Source organism: Pan troglodytes, chromosome 2, assembly GCF_028858775.2.
Source record: "Pan troglodytes isolate AG18354 chromosome 2, NHGRI_mPanTro3-v2.0_pri, whole genome shotgun sequence".
Classification (NCBI taxonomy): Eukaryota; Metazoa; Chordata; class Mammalia; order Primates; family Hominidae; genus Pan; species Pan troglodytes.
This window is the reverse complement of record NC_086015.1, coordinates 62,269,047-62,285,126: the sequence shown is the minus strand read 5'-3', so window position 1 is coordinate 62,285,126 and position 16,080 is coordinate 62,269,047. Positions and strand designations below refer to the sequence as shown.

The window sequence follows — 16,080 nt, the reverse complement described above, 5'->3', positions numbered from 1 at the left end:
CACCACCATACCTGCCTAATTTTTGTATTTTTAGTAGAGACAGGGTTTCGCCATGTTGGCCAGGCCAGTCTCAAACTCCTGGCCTCAAGTGATCCATCCACCTTGGCCTCCCAAAGTGCTTGGGTTACAGATGTCCAGCTGGTTAAACCACACCTGGTTGGTTTCTTTTGAAACTTTTTTAATGACTGCATTGCCTACTCAAAACGTAAAGAACATAATAGCATTGGTTAGCTTAAAAGCTCTTCTTACAGCAAGGCAAGCATATTTTAAAATTCTAAATCATAACATGACTTTGTTCATCCATTCACATCCCAGCTCATTCACTTACTGACTTTGAATGTCCCCTCCAAAACTCATGTTGAAATTTAATTGCCATTGTGAAGTGGGACTGTTAAGAGGTAATTAGGCCCTGACAGTTTTGCCTTCATAAATAGATTAATGCTATTATTGAGGGAGTAGATTCCTGATAAAAGTGAGTCTGGTCCCCTCTTGCTTCTGGCTCACTCTTATAGTCTCTTGTCCTTCTACCTTCCACCACGGGATGACACAGCAGGAAGGCCCTTGCCAGATATTGGTGCCATTCTCTTGGGCTTCCCAACCTCCAGAACAATAAGCCAAACAAATTTCTTTTCTTTATAAATTACCTAGTCTGTGGCATTCTGCTGTAGCAACACAAAATGGAATAACTATATAATCTTATAATATGAGGAAATGCTGCATTCCACTAAGAATATGGCAAAGATTAAATGATGAGGTAATCCATGTACAAAGTTTTGTTCAATGCCCAGCACATGGTAAGTATTCAGTACATGATAGTTATTAGTATTATGTAAAGATGATTTTGTCCTTCCAAATATATCATTTGCCAAAAATTAAAGGAAAAATTAGGGGAAATATTTGCAATGAATATGACAGCTGCAGAATGATATCCTTAATAAATAAAAAGCTTACAAATTGATCTCAACCATGCTAAAACCCTAATTCAACACTAGGCAAAATAAATGAAAAGGTACCTTAGAGTAGAAAAGATATTAATGACTAACAAACATAAAAAACATGTTCAAGTTCACTAGTAATTAAAAATATGAATAGTGCACCAACATGGATGGAACTGGAGATCATTATGTTAAGTGAAGTAAGCCAGACGCAGAAAGACAAACATCACATGCTCTCACTTATTTATGGGATCTAAAAATCAAAACAATGGAACTCATGGGCATAGAGAGTAGAAGGATGGTTACCAGAGGCGGAGATGAGTAGCTGGGGGTAGGGGAGAAGTGGGGATGGTTAATGGGTACAAAAAAAAATAGAAAGAATGAATAAGACCTACTATTGATAGCACAATAGGGTGACTATAGTCAATAATAGTTGTAAATTTTTAAATAACTTGAAGAGTGTAACTGGATTGTTTGTAACTCAAAGGATAAATGCTTGAGGGGATGGATACCCCATTCTCCATGATGTGCTTATTTCACATGGCATACCTGTATCAAAACATCTCATGTACCCCATATATACCTACTATGTACCCCCCAAATTTTTAAATAAAAAATTAATAAAGAAAAAAATATGAACACCCTTTATGAGCTTCTAAATTAGAAAAGTGGTGGGGTTTTTTGTTGAGATGGGGTCTTACTCTGTCACCCAGGCTGGAGTGCAGTGACACAATCACGGTTCACTGCAGCCCTGTCCTCCTAAGCCCAACTGATCCTCCCACCTCATCCTCCTGAATAGCTGAAATTACAGGTGCATATACCATGCCTGGCTAATTTTTTTATTTTTTAGGTAGAGACTGGGTCTCCCTGTACTGCCCGGGCTGGTCTCGAACTCAAGTGATCCTGCCACTGAGCCACTGCACCTGGCGTGTGTGTGTGTGTGTGTGTGTGTGTGTGTGTGTGTGTGTGTGCGTTTATATAACCAGTTATAAAGTTCAGGCTTTCTAAGAAAGCAATCTGGCATAAAATATCAAGAATCTTTGAAACCTCATGCCCCTTGTTGACCTAGTAAGTATAATTCCAAGAATAATCTGTCTCAAGGAAATAAGTAGAAACTTTGAAAAAGAATATTTTTAAAGTGTTCCAGCCAGCGTTATGTGTTGTTTAAATTAGAAAAAATCAATACTAACTTTAGTGTCCATGAATAGGAAATATATTAGATAAACTACCATATAGCTAGGTGATGTCTTATTTTGCTATTATTTAAAATGGAGTTTTCAAAGAATATTCAATAACATGGAAAAATATTTATGACATGATGTCAAGTGAAAAAACAGGACCCAATTTTTTTTAAATACTATTGATTCCAATTCTGTTAAAAAAAAAAACTGTTAAGTATACACAGATGAAGTGGTGGGGGAGAGAGGTGGGAAGAACAAAAGAAGCATTGAAGAAAATTAATCATTCCAGGGGTTATGGGTAATTTACATTTTCTTTGTGTTACCTTTTTATTTTTAAATTATTTATTATTTTTTATTTTTGGTACCGGGACTGGGGCTCGAATGGGTTACGTTTTTATAATCATCAAATTCTCTATAACTCTCATACAAAGTACAGTGTGAGATCATGGAAGAGCTGGAAGGACCTGGTGGAAAAGGTGAAACTTCAGCAGACTACTGGATACTCAACATATATCAGCTGGAAGCTGGAGAAGGTGTGCCAGGAGGTAGAGACGGCAGAGGCAAGGGCCTGGGGGAGAGCCAAGTATGACTTGAACCAGAATGAAGAGACACAGGGTTGGAAGGCGGCCAGACTGCTGGATTCAGGAATTGAGGGCTTCTTCATTATCAGACAGAGCTCTTTGGTACTACTCGATATTTTTCATTTAATTGGTACATCCACTGGACAAGTTTACCTAGGCTCCAGAAACAAGAAGCTGGAAAACTAATATTTTTTCTTTTTTTTTTTTTTTTTGATACGGAGTTTCACTCTCGTTGCCCAGGCTGGAGTGCAGTGGCACAATCTCAGTTCACTGCAACCTCCACCTCCCGGGTTCAAGTGATTCTCCTGCCTCAGCCTCCTGAGTAGCTGGGATTACAGGTGTGTGCCACCACGCTCGGCTAATTTTTTTGTTTATTTTTATTTTTATTTTTTAGACGGAGTCTTGCTCTGTTGCCCAGGCTGGAATGCAGTGGTATGATCTCGGCTCACTGCAACCTCCACCTTCTGCTTTCAAGCAATTCTCCCACTTCAGCCTCCCAAGTAGCTGGGACTACAGGCGCGTGCCACCACGCCTGGCTAATTTTCATATTTGTAGTAGAGACGGGGTTTCACCATGTTGGCCAGGCTGGTCTCAAACTCCTGACCTCGTGATCTACCCACCTCGGCCTTCCAAAGTGCTGGGATTACAGGCGTGGGCCACAACGCCTAGCCTCCAATTTTTTTATTTTTTTAGTAGAGACAGGGTTTCACCATGTTGGCTAGGCTGCTCTTGAACTCCTGACCTCAGATGATCTGCCTCCCTCAGCCTCCCAAAGTGCTGGGATTACAGGCGTGAGCCACCATGCCCAGCCCAGAGAACTAATATTTTCAAATGATCCCCTCAACGAAAGAGTAGGAAGATGACTCTAAGATACCAGGCCAGCTGAAAAATTCTGAAAGACTCATGGCCCATATGGAAAAAATCTTCTTTGGTTTAATGATAATAGATAATAGAGAATAGATTACCTCTAATTCACAAAAGCAGAACCTTACAGAACAGAAACAAAGAGAAGAATTAAGGTGGGATGAATGAATGTCTCAGGAGCAAGATCTTTTACAATCTCAGTACAAGAGCCAAACTGCTCCTGTTTCAGGGACAGAAGTCATTGAAGGCTCTATTGACCTAAATAGAAAAGCCCCAAAGAGGACCTCCTCGGGGTTCCTCTTTAATAAAGTCTCCTGGAGCCCAGAGTCCTCATCCTATAAGTCTCTGTCTAGTTAACAGGAACTTCTGAAGAAAAGTACTTACAGATTTTTTTATACTGTGGTAAAACAGACATAACGTAAACATTTACCATTTTAACAAGTGTATGATCAATGACATTACACAACATTGTAAAACTACCACCACTATCCATTTCTAGAACTTTTCGTCATCCTAAATAGAAACTCTGAACCCATTAAACATTAACTCCTCATATCCCCCAGTCCCCTAGCAACCTCTATTCTACTTTCTCTATGAGTTTGTCTATTCTGGGTAAAAGTGGAATCACACAAAATTTGTCCTTTTGTGTCTGGTTAGTTTCACTTAGCACAGTTGTTCTCAAGGTTCATCCATGTTGTGTTAATAGCATGAATCAGAGTGTCATTCCTTTTTAAGGCTGAATAATATTCTATTGTGTATATACCACATTTTGTTTATCCATCTGTCTGTTGGACATTTAGGTTATTTCTATCTTTTCACTATTGCAAAGAATGCTGCTATGGACATTGGTGCACACATTGAGACCCTGCTTCCAATTCTTTGGGATTTACACTCATCAATGGAATTGCTGGATGTTATGTTAAATGTATAACTTTCTGGGGAGCCGACAAATTTGTGCATAGCAACTATACTATTTTACATTCCCAACAGCAGTGCATAGGGGGTTCCAATCTCTCCACATCCTCACCAACACTTATTTTCCATTTTTTAAAGTTATGTATATTTTACCACAATAAAAAGAAAGAACCAGGCCGGGCATGGTGGCTCACAACTGTAATCCCAGAGCTTTGGGAGGGCGAGGTGGGTGGATCGCTTGAGCCCAGGAGTTTGAGCCTGTCTCTACAAAAACCTGCAAAAATTAGCTGGCAAGGTGGCACACACCTGTAGCCCCAGTTACTCTAGAAGCTGAGGTGGGAGGATCACTTGAGCCTGGGAGGTAGAGGTTGCAGTGAGCAGCCTAGGCTGGTCTTAAACTCCTGGGCTCAAGCAATCGCCCACCTCTGCCTCCCAAAGTGCTGAAATTACAAGCATGAGCTGTAATTTTCCAAATTCACTTATTAATTCCAACAAATTATTTATAGATTTTTTTGGACTTTCTATGACCCAATTGTGTCATCTGCAAACAATGTCAGATTATTATTATTTCTTCTTTTCCAATTCTTATCCCCTTTTCTTTCTTATATTTATATAAGTGAACTGTTCACTATGATTTCTTACCTTGATTTCACAACTGAGTTTCTTTGGGAAAACAAAAATCTTAGAAAATCTCAGTCGTTTTCATCTTGTGAACAGTCCTGATATTTTCATTACACAATGAAAATCAGACCTGATGTCAACCGCAGTGGCCACAGCATCCCCAGTGTGGCTCTCTGTTGACTCACGTTGAAGCATTTGGTACCTCCTGCAGGAGCAGCCATAGTCCACGGTGTTGTGGAAGTGTGCTGGCCATGCTCCAGGGACACTTAGACCCAGAGAGAGCTGCTCTGAAGACTTGCTGTGGCCTACTGGGGACACCTGTTCTTGTTCCCTGAGGAGCTGAGACGATCCCAGAGGGAACTCCAGGAGCTTGCACGATGTGATGACTTCACCAAACCCTTATGCTCATATGGCAGGGCAGCGGGGAACGGGGACTGGGTGCCAAGCTACCTCTACTGCCTGCTGATCCTGTTTGTGTAGCAATCCTGAAAATTAACCTGACCCACCTAGGTCTGCGAGGTGAACCCACTGGTGGTCATCACTGGCAGCTGAGCAAATGAAGGCCTTCGGAGGAGTCGCTGTGGTTAAGGGATATAAGTGACTCATGGTGATGCTGCTCATTCTATGACAACCACTGTGTAAATGTCACTTGCGGTGAGGCTATTTGGAGGAAGCAGTCTGTGCATTTCAGTGATGCGGAGGAAGTGCCTCACAGGATTGCTGACAGCTCTCTGCAATGGCATCATGGGTTTTATTATTAAAATCATAATCCCCCGTGTCACAATGCCACCTGGCATGATCTGAAAGGTTTTCTAGGATTTTCATCTTCCCCAACCAGCTGGGTTTTCTTCTTGGCCTGTGTGCCTGAGTTCACAAAATAAAGAGCATTGTGTTTGTCTTTCAGCCATGGCACTGAGCTGGGTGACAGGCATGGGCAGGCTTTAAGACCCCATGCATCCATATTGCCAATTAAAGAGGCTCTGAATGCTCTGCACTGTGGGGCTTCTCTGGTTTTTTTGTGGTATTATTTGTTAATAAAAGTGAATTATTTGCTATGCAGCATTATTCATAATAGCCAAAATGTGGAAACAACCCAAGTGTCCATCAACAGATGAATGGATGAACAAACTGTATATACACACAATGGAATATTATTTAACCACAACAGAAAGTGAAGGAGTGATGCATGCTACAACATGGACGAACCTTGAAAACATTATGCTAAGTGAGAGAAACCAGACACAAAGGTCACACATTGTATAACCCCATTCACGTGAAATGTCCGTAATGGGCACATCTAAAAAGACAGGAAGTAGATGAGTGGTTGCCAGAAGATGAAGTGAGGGAGAAACTGGGAGTGATGGCTACTAGGTATGGGGACTCCTTTGGGGAGATGGAAATATTTGAAATTAGATAGTGGTAATGGTTGTACAACACTCTGAATATATTAAAACCACTGAATTGTACATTTTATTTATTTATATTTATATTTATGTTTCATTTATTTATTTATTTAGACAGAGTCTCACCTCTGTCACCCAGGCTGAAGTGTAGTGGCACGATCTCGGCTCACTGCAACCTCCGCTTCCTGGGTTCAAGCGATTCTTCTGCCTCAGCCTCCCAGGTAGCTGGAATTACAGGCACGTACCACCATGCCTGGCTAATTTTTTGTATTTTTAATAGAGACGGGGTTTCGCCATGTTGGCCAGGCTAGTCTCAAACTCCTGGCCTCAAGTGATCCTCCCGCCTTAGCCTCCCAAAGTGCTGGGATTACAGGTGTGAGCCATTGTGCCCAGCCTTGAATTGTACACTTTAAAATGGTGACTTTTATGTTATGTGAATTTTAACTTAATTTAAAAAGCAAATTATTTGCTATCAACTTATTTTTCTCATTACAAATGAAACATCAAAATTACCCTAACACCCTTACTCTGAAAGCCTTCTCCTCGACAGCCCAGGGAACTGTTGGGGGACTATGCAGCATTGAAGCTAGTTTCCACATGAGGTGGGTGGAATTAACCTTTACATAATCACACCTCTGTATGTGACCATATCCATGGTTACGAGCCACATCAGTGAATTGCGTTCTCTCCTTCAATTTCATGTCGTTAATAAAAACGGCGTTTTGTGTGTGGCAGTCCATGATGCCTTGACGAGGCCATGAGAAGGGGCATGCAACTCTGCCTTCTCCATGTCAGGGGTCATCCAGGAGCCTTAGCCCACAAAGCACAGAACTCCTGCTACCAGCACTGCAAGGGCAACAGCGTTTCAGCTTCAGAGTGAGTCTTGCTTTCTGAATGCAGAAGGTGGGTCCCGGGTGACTTGGGAGGGGGTCACAACTCCCCACTCCCGCCCCCAGAGAGCAAGAGCAAAAGATGAAAAGCTCCCTTCCATTCAATTAGTTTCCTTTCAAGGATCAGAGCTTGGCTGGCAGGCGGAAAATTCCACACTCAAGTGAAACAAAAAGGAGCCAGAAAGGAGGGCAGATAAAGGGCATAACACCCTCTCTGGACTCTTCTACGTAGAGAAGTGAGTTCCGACTTCCTGAAGTCCCAGTTAGATCTCAATGGGCTTACCTATAGCACAGAGAGGAACCAGGTCTATTTCGATGCTCCCTTCATCAGGGGATGTACACCATGGGGGTGGGAAGGGCAATTTCATTTGATAATTGGACAGTGGCATGAAAAGGCAATGAAGCACATCATGAGAAAGTCACTTTCTTTTTGACTGTTAACCTTCTGATTCCAACAAGGAGAAAGGCTCAGATCAGGGCTGCTACATCTTTCACACTGCTCATGCTTTGTAACACAGTAAAAGGAGATACAATTTAATAAGACTGTTTAATGTCATTGTGTTTATTTTTACTTTTTGATATATATACATATTTTTTTTTGAGATGCAGTTCTGCTCTTGTTGCCCAGGCTGGAGTGCAATGGCGCGATCTCAGCTCACCGCAACCTCCGCCTCCCAGGATCAGGCGATTATCCTGCCTCAGCCTCCCGAGTAGCTGGGATTACAGGCATGCACCACCACGCCTGGCTAATTTTGTATTTTTAGTAGAGACGGGGTTTCTCCATGTTGGTCAGGCTGGTCTCAAACTCCCGACCTCAGGTGATCTGCCTGCCTGGGCCTCCCAAAATGCTGGGATTACAGGAATGAGCCACTGCGCCAGGCACTTTTTGATATTAATTTACTATTCATGGCAAGCTTTTCACTTAAGGGAGTGATATTCATATCACTTTTTAAATACTTGATTTAAGGATTTTTTTTTAAAGATGGCTCACTCTAAAGGAAATACAAAATAAAGGGACAGGTGGTATCCAGATAGGACAAGAATAATAACAGTGGTACAAGAATGACATATTTTGGAAACTTCTTTTTCTTTCTGTCACTTCTTTACTAATGAACACTTCTAGAACAACTCTAAAAGCATTCTGTCCTAAACATGCCATCTCAATGGTTCTGGTCTTTCTTGTTCATTTTTCAGTGACATCGCTGCACCTGTCAGGACATCACAGGGTCAGAATCCAATGATGAAGGCCAGGCGCGGTGGCTCATACCTGTAATCCTAGCACTTTGGGAGGCTGAGGTGGGAGGATCACTTGAGGTCAGGAGTTTGAGACCAGCTTGGCCAATAGGGCAAAAGCCTGTATCTACTAAAAATACAAAAATTAGCCAGGCATGGTGGCACGCGCCTGTAGTCCCAGCTACTTGGGAGGCTGAGGCAAGAGAATTGCTTGAGCCTGGGAGGCAGAGGTTGCAGTGAGTCGAGATCACACCACTGCACTCCAGCCTAGGTGACAGAGGGAGACTCTGTCTCAAAAAAAAACCAAACAAAAACCCAAAAAACCAACCAACCAACCAACAAACAAAAACAACCAACGATCAAGAAGATACCAAAGGAGTTCCCATAAAAATGTACAATTCTTGCTTGAAGACAGAATCACTGACTTTGGGAATGTGGGTGGAGAAAGATGCTATCAGAAACCTAAAAGGGCCGGGCATGATGGCTCATGCCTGTAATCCCAGCACTTTGAGAGGGCAAGATGGGCAGATCACTTGAGGCCAGGAGTTGGAGACCAGCCTGGCCAACGTGGTGAAACCCCATCTGTACTAAAAATACAAAAAAAATTAGCCGGGCCTGGTGGCATACACCTGTAAAATCTCAGCTACTTAGAGGCTGAAGCAGGAAAATTGATTGAAGCCAGGAGGTGGAGGTTGCAGTGAGCCGAGATCATCCCACTGCACTCCAGCCTGGGCAACAGAGCACAACTCTGTCTCCAAAAAACAAACAAACAAACAAACCTGAAAAAACTGATCTGGTAATATTCTTCAAGAGCATTCCCAAAATTCCAAACAGGATGAGTACCTTTCAACTTTTCTCTCTGTCTGAAATATTTCCTGATAAAATGTTGGACAATAACCACAAAAAGGACAAGCAGAGAAGATGTCAATATTATGATACTCTTGAAAACATCAATGATAAAACTGGCTTACCAATAATAGATTCTTATCAGTGCTGAAGGCCACAGAAGAAATGAAGCCACAAATGCCAGGATTGGGATGGCCAGCGTGCTGCCCGCAATCACAAACATGTTAACCACATCAAGATCCATCCTGGTCTTTCAGGCTAGCTGACTCCTGCAGGGGCCAAAGAGAATGACGATATTAAAATTCTGTATCAAGGGAAAAAAGGCGAAGAAGTAAAGGGGACAAGAAAAGTGAAGTTCCCAGAGTGAGGGTAAAGAACAGGAGGAAACCAAAGCAGGCAAGTGCTTTAAAAAAAACCAAATAGACATGACAACTAAAAGTAATGAGGAACTTTTCAGAGGAGCCTGGATTTGTAAAAAAAACATTATAAAGGACATACTTGGGACAAATGTGGAAATCTGAGTAAGGGCTGGGTATTAGACAACATCAATGTATCAGTGACACAATTCTTGAGTATGATGATGAAATTGTGATTATGTATGTATGTAGGAGAATATCTTCCCTTTTAGGAGATGTTTGCTGAAGTTGTAAGGGGTGAAGTATAATGGTATCTGCTACTCACTTTTAAAGGTTCAGGAGAGAAAAAGTAATGTGTGTGTGTGTGTGTGTGTGTGTGTGTGTTGGTAGGAGGAAAAGAGAGAGAAATAAAGCAAATATGGTAAAATGCTAACCACTGGGGAATCCAGGTGAAGGTTACATGATATTATCCTTTCAATCTTTCTGTAGGCTTGCAGTATTTAAAAATAAAAAAGGAGACAGGTGCAGTGGCTCACACCTGTAATCCCAGCACTTTGGGAGGCTGAGGTGGGCGGATCACTTAAGGTCAGGAATTCGAGACTAGCGTAGCCAACATGATGAAACCCCATCTCTACTAAAAACACAAAAGTTAGCCAAGCGTGGTGGCAGGTGACTGTAATTCCAGCTACTCGGGAGGCTGAGGCAGGAGAATCGCTTGAACCCAGGAGGCAGAGGTTGCAGTGAGCCAAGATTGTGCCATTGCACTCTAGCCTGGGCAACAAGACTCTATCTCAAAAAATAAAAATAAAAAATAAATAAAAATAAAAAAGGAGGACAGGTTGGGCATGGTAGCTCATGCCTGTGATCCAGCACTTTGGGAGGCCGAGGTGGGAGGATCACTTGAGCCCAGGAGTTTGAAGCTGTAGTAAGCTATGATTGCACCACTGCACTCTAGCCTAGGCAACGGAGTGAGAACCTTTAAAAAAAAAAAAGACAGACTTTTAAAGAAATCAATGAACAAATATACATGTACACATGGATACAAGAAACCAGTAACAGTGATTGATCTAAGGTGGGGAAGTAGATAGCTAAGTGTCAGGAATAGACAGGAAACTTGGTTTTTCACTTTTTAAAACTTTTAGGTTGTTATGTAAATATGTAACCAATTCAAAAAATAAATACATAATACAAAGTTAAGGGAGAATAAGCCAAAAAGGTAGTTTTCAGTGTACTTTCTGATGTCTTCCTAAAGACTTACACATCTGAAGGCTAGAATGTGGGATGCATGAGAGTAAGGACTGGGTGTCCCCAGCACCAACACTAAGACCTGACACATCATCGGGGCACTAGAATTCCAGCTGTATCAGAGGCCCTGCCCTGTCCCGTCTTATGAGCTTATAATACAGTTCATTCTAGCATAGAATGAAAAATACTTCAGGCTGGGTTCCGTGGCCCAGGCCTGTAATCTCAACACTTTGGGAGGCAGAGGTGGAAGGATCACTTGAGGCCAGGCATTGAAGACCAGCCTGGGCAACATGGCAAGACCTCATCTCTATTTTATATATATATATATATGTGTGTGTGTGTGTGTGTGTGTATACACATATATATGTATATACACACATATATATCATAAAGTATATAAATATAAATATATAATAAACATATATTTCAAGTCCCATCATTCTCCCCAACACAGAAAACCCCTGGAAGGACCTGTAAGCCAGGCGTGGCCCTCTGCCTTGATTCCCTGCCATCTGTGCTAAGTGTGCAGGACTCACCAAACATAATACAGATTTCTTCAAGAAAAAGCATTAACATCTAGCAAATCATGGCTTTCCTTACATTTCCTGGGAAATGGAGTGATCTCTTCCATATGCCTCTATCGACTGATACTTAATTCAATTTGATAATAAGTTCAATGCAGCACAGTATAACCTCACGACCACTGAGCACAAGGGTCAGCACACTTTTTCTGTAAAGTGCCAGACGGTGACGATTTTAGCACTGTGGGACACAGAGTCTCTATTACAGCTACTCAATCTGCCACTGGATGAGAAAGCAGCCATTGAAGACATGTAACGAATGAGTATGACTGTGTTCCAATAAAACTTCACAGAAATAGGCTGTAGGCCAAATTTGACCTGTAGGCTGTAATTTGCCAACCCTTGATATAGCACATCAACCCTGTCACATAGGTAAGGCAAGTGTTTCATCCTGTTTTATAGGCTGAGGAAATTGAGGCTCTGAGAGGCTAAGTAACTTGCCCAAGGTCACCCAGCTGGTAGTCATGATTACAAAACAGATTTCTAACTCCAATCTACTACCTTTGCACCAAGCTCCACTTTGTCTATTTTTTATTTTTTTCAAATGGCCTGTCCTTAGTCTCTGTAACCTCTTTGCTGTTAGGTATCTACATTCATCATCCCTAATTTCTCAATGAAGATATGAGCTCTCCATCTTCAAGAGGTTTTGCCTAGCAAGCACCTCACAGCCTGGAGAAGGAGACAGATGCACCCATAGGTGGGTTAGATGGTTCTTTTCATTACATACCCATACTCTACCTAAGTACAGTCCTGAGTCTACAGTGATGAAAGCTGCCACCTTCCCAGGGCATAAGCACTGTCTTTGTCTCTGATGCAATTGCCCTCTCAGTTTCTCAGTCACTGTAAACAATTTTCCCAGCACACTGAAATCATTGGCCTGCTTCTCCTTCTGGAACCAGAGCTTCTTGAGGGTAGGGACAATCACGTATGTTCTTTCTCAGTGTCAAGTATGGCACAGGACACAAATAAGGTACAAATGAATCAATGAAAAGCAAATTTACAAAATGGGTTCCATCTGTTTCATTTCTTTTAGGAACCATTCCCAATGACTCTGTAAGAGACCTGACATCTTTCCTCTTTCGGTAATTACAAAATTCCCTGAAGGAGTCAGCTATTTAACACTGGCTACAATTTACCCTGCTAAAAGGCATCACCTTCAAGGAGTAAGCAAGTTAATCACAGACTGAAGGGAATCTGTACAGATCTGTTTGAACATCATGGGCTGTGAATGAGTTGACACAGATGGGAACTGTCAGCTTTGAGAAGACTTTTCCACATCATACAAAGTCCTTAAAAACTGCTGGGGGCCACTGTAAATTCAGATTACTGAGCAGCAGGGAGTCCTTTGGACTAGGAATTAGAACAGTTTATGCCCAAAGCCATATATATCATAGACTCTGACACTGGAGATGACAGCCCCGAAATGAAGGCATGATCATCAAAAAAAAAAAAAACCCTCTGTGCTCTGTCGGTGCCTGCCACAATGCCAGTCAGTTTCAGCGAAGGTTGCATCTGCCTCCATCTTCTATTTAACAGCAGAATAAAGTCTTCCATAAGCAGCTTTTGTAGAACATGATCAATTTAGTAAGGTTTGCACTTATTACAGAAAACCCTGCACACTCTCCCTGACAAGGTCAAATAAATCCAGACCTTAGTTGAAGAAACCATAATTCTGAGTTTTCTGTATAGATAAAGGGTAGGCAATTTATTCCTATCTCTACAACATCCTTCATTTTACAAAGGACTTGCTTCAGCTTTCCTTTAAAAAGACAGCTCCCCTGCCATGCTGGTGTTTATTTCTAGAATACTCTATGTACCCCAGGGAGAGGCTGGAGGCAGAACAAACTGAAGCATTATGAACCAGGAACTGCCAATGGCCAAAAATCAGAGATCAACCAAGAAGTGTAACTTGAGTTTCCCAAAGCATGGGACCCATACAACTGAGAGTTTGCAAGATGACTTTAGTGAGTAGGAGAGTACTAAAGAATGTTTCAGGGGTATACAGCATTAGATAACAACATATATACTAGCAAAGTCATCTCTTTTCAGTTCTTTTCAGTCCTGCTTGGGTCAAAGAGAAACTCTCAGTGTGGTGGTGTTAAACCACAGCTGGGCGCGGTGGCTCATGCCTGTAATCCCAGCACTTTGGGAGGCCGAGACGGGCGGATTGCTTGAGCAGAGGAGTTTGAGACCGGCCTGGGCAACATGGAAAGGCCCCATCTTTACAAAAAATACAAAAATTAGCCAGGCATGGTGGCATGCGCCTGTAGTCTCAGCTACTCAGGAGACTCAGGTGGGAGGATTACTTGAGCCTGGAGGCTGAGGTTTCAGTGAGACGACAGTGTGCCACTCACTCCAGCCTAGGCGACAGAGGGAGACCGTTCCAAAAAAAAAAAAAAAAAAAACAAGCAGTCAATTTAAAGAAAAATGCTTAGTAGGTGACACATGAATATAGCAAAAATCGTGATGGTCATCCATGAATGGCTGCCACTGAGGGGCAAACTTGTGCGATGGATGGCACCAGGCTGGGGGCACCAGTGTGGCAGCTGGCCCTCTCCATCGTGGCTCTTCCACACATCAGCTGGGAGACCTTGGCTTCTTCATCTATTTAATGAGAACATTCAAATAGTCACATCTGTTCTTTCTTACTCTGGTGACTTAAACATTTCTGGAATTATGCCAGGCAATTAAAGAGTAGGATTTGGCTTGCTCCCACAAGAATCTTCTTTCCTAATAGAGTTCCCAGAACCTAAAACATCACCTGGCAAAGACTTGGTGCTTGATCATGTTTATCGCCCGGCTGAATACACTGAAAAGGAAAAACACTTCATTCTATCTATTTATCGTGTAAAGTGAGGCACCCCAGGGTTAAAGACACTGCGGGCACAGTGTGAGGCAGGCAATGCCAGGAAGGAGGGCTGGCCATGCTGGCACCAGGGAAAACATACTCTCACATCCCAGGCTCAGGATCCTCTGCCACTGCTTAACACCCAAGCTGTGCATTTGGGGGCCCTTATGTCTGAATACAGTGGCAAAGATTAATTGGATAGGGGACATGTCAGTGGATCCAGATAAACATTGCATCAGGGAAATGAAGTTTAATCTGGGGTTAGGAGTAAGGCACATCTCACAATTTTCTTTAATGTTGTCACTGATTTTGAAAACTGGGATCTTGAGTTCCAATATCTTAGTCTTCAGGGTATAAAGTAAAATCCAAGAATAAACAACGTAAAACACTTTCATAGAATCTCATAGACACATCTCTCCTCGCTTCGCCTGACTTACTGATTTCTGTCTTTTTTTCTTTCTTTTTTTTTTTTAGATGGAGTCTCGTTCTGTCAGCCAGGCTGGAGTGTAGTGGTACAATCTTGGCTCACTGCAACCTCCGCCTCCTGGGTTCAAGTGCTTCTCCTGTCTCAGCCTACTGAGTAGCTGGGATTACAGGCATCTGCCACCATTCCTAGCTAATTTTTGTCTTTTTAGTAGAGACAGGGTTTCACCATGCTGGGCTGGTCTCGAACTCCTGACCTCAGGTGATCCCCCCGCCTCGGCCTCCCAAAGTGCTGGGATTACAGGCGCAAGCCTCTGCACCTAGCCGACTTACTGATTTCTGCTGACAGTAATTGCATCAGTCTAACCTCCTAGATGCCAATGCATCTTTCATTCTCCTACTTGCTCACCACTCCTGTTAGGCAAAGGTGAAGAGGCACCAGCACTGGAGTCAACTTGTCCAAGTCTAAACAAACTACACTGCCTGATATATGGCAATTTAAACTTAAATTGATTAAAGCCAAAGAAAATTCAAACTTCAGTTCTTCAGCCACACCAGCCACACTTCAAGTGCTCAACAGCTACACGTGGATAAGAACTACCATATTAGACAGCACAGCCTTAGGAGACTTACACCCCTAAAAACTAATCCCTAAAAACCCAATTCCAGTTGGGTTCAACATTTACTAGGAATGTAAGGTAAAAAGAAAAATTGTCACCAGGTGTAGGACTTTGTATGAGTCGGACCGCAGCTCCCCTCAGCCACCACACTGGGTCCAGGTCCTCCCTTCCTCTCCCTCCTGTTTCTGTAAAGGCTATTCTTTCACGCCCCATAGTCCCACCACCCCAGCTGCCAGAGGAATCTTCTCAATTCACACCAGGGATCAGGCTGTGCTGGTCTCATGTCCACCAAATAAAATGTGAACTCTGACCGCCCCATGTGGTCCCAGCTCAGCTTCCCCATCCTGACTCCCACGTCTTTGCCCACACTCCAAATAACCAGCTCGCAAGCCCCATACAGCTTCATTCTGTCTTCCTTCCTGCTGACCCCTTGGTGTAGAGCACTCCCATGTCTGGCTGCCTGATGAACTCTTCCCTGCCTTCAGAGCCTGTTCAAGTGTCCCCTTTTCAGGAAAGCACTGGGGCCCATGAACCCATG

At 42.7% G+C, this 16,080-nt stretch overlaps 1 protein-coding gene across 5 annotated transcripts in view; it reads right to left on the bottom strand.

Annotated features, from left to right (window-relative positions):
* ABHD6 (abhydrolase domain containing 6, acylglycerol lipase) overlaps nucleotides 1–16,080 on the bottom strand; it is a 55,131-nt gene that overhangs the window by 26,325 nt on the left and 12,726 nt on the right. For 4 of the 5 annotated variants that reach the window (XM_016941391.4, XM_016941390.4, XM_016941392.4 and 1 more), the window contains one exon: nucleotides 9,595–9,738. In XM_016941391.4, the coding sequence (XP_016796880.1) occupies nucleotides 9,595–9,713 (119 nt within the window). In that variant the 5' untranslated portion in view covers nucleotides 9,714–9,738. Of the gene's footprint in view, nucleotides 1–5,603; nucleotides 5,713–9,594; nucleotides 9,739–16,080 lie in introns of those variants that run through there. The other variant, XM_009445719.4, reaches the window with a different exon arrangement.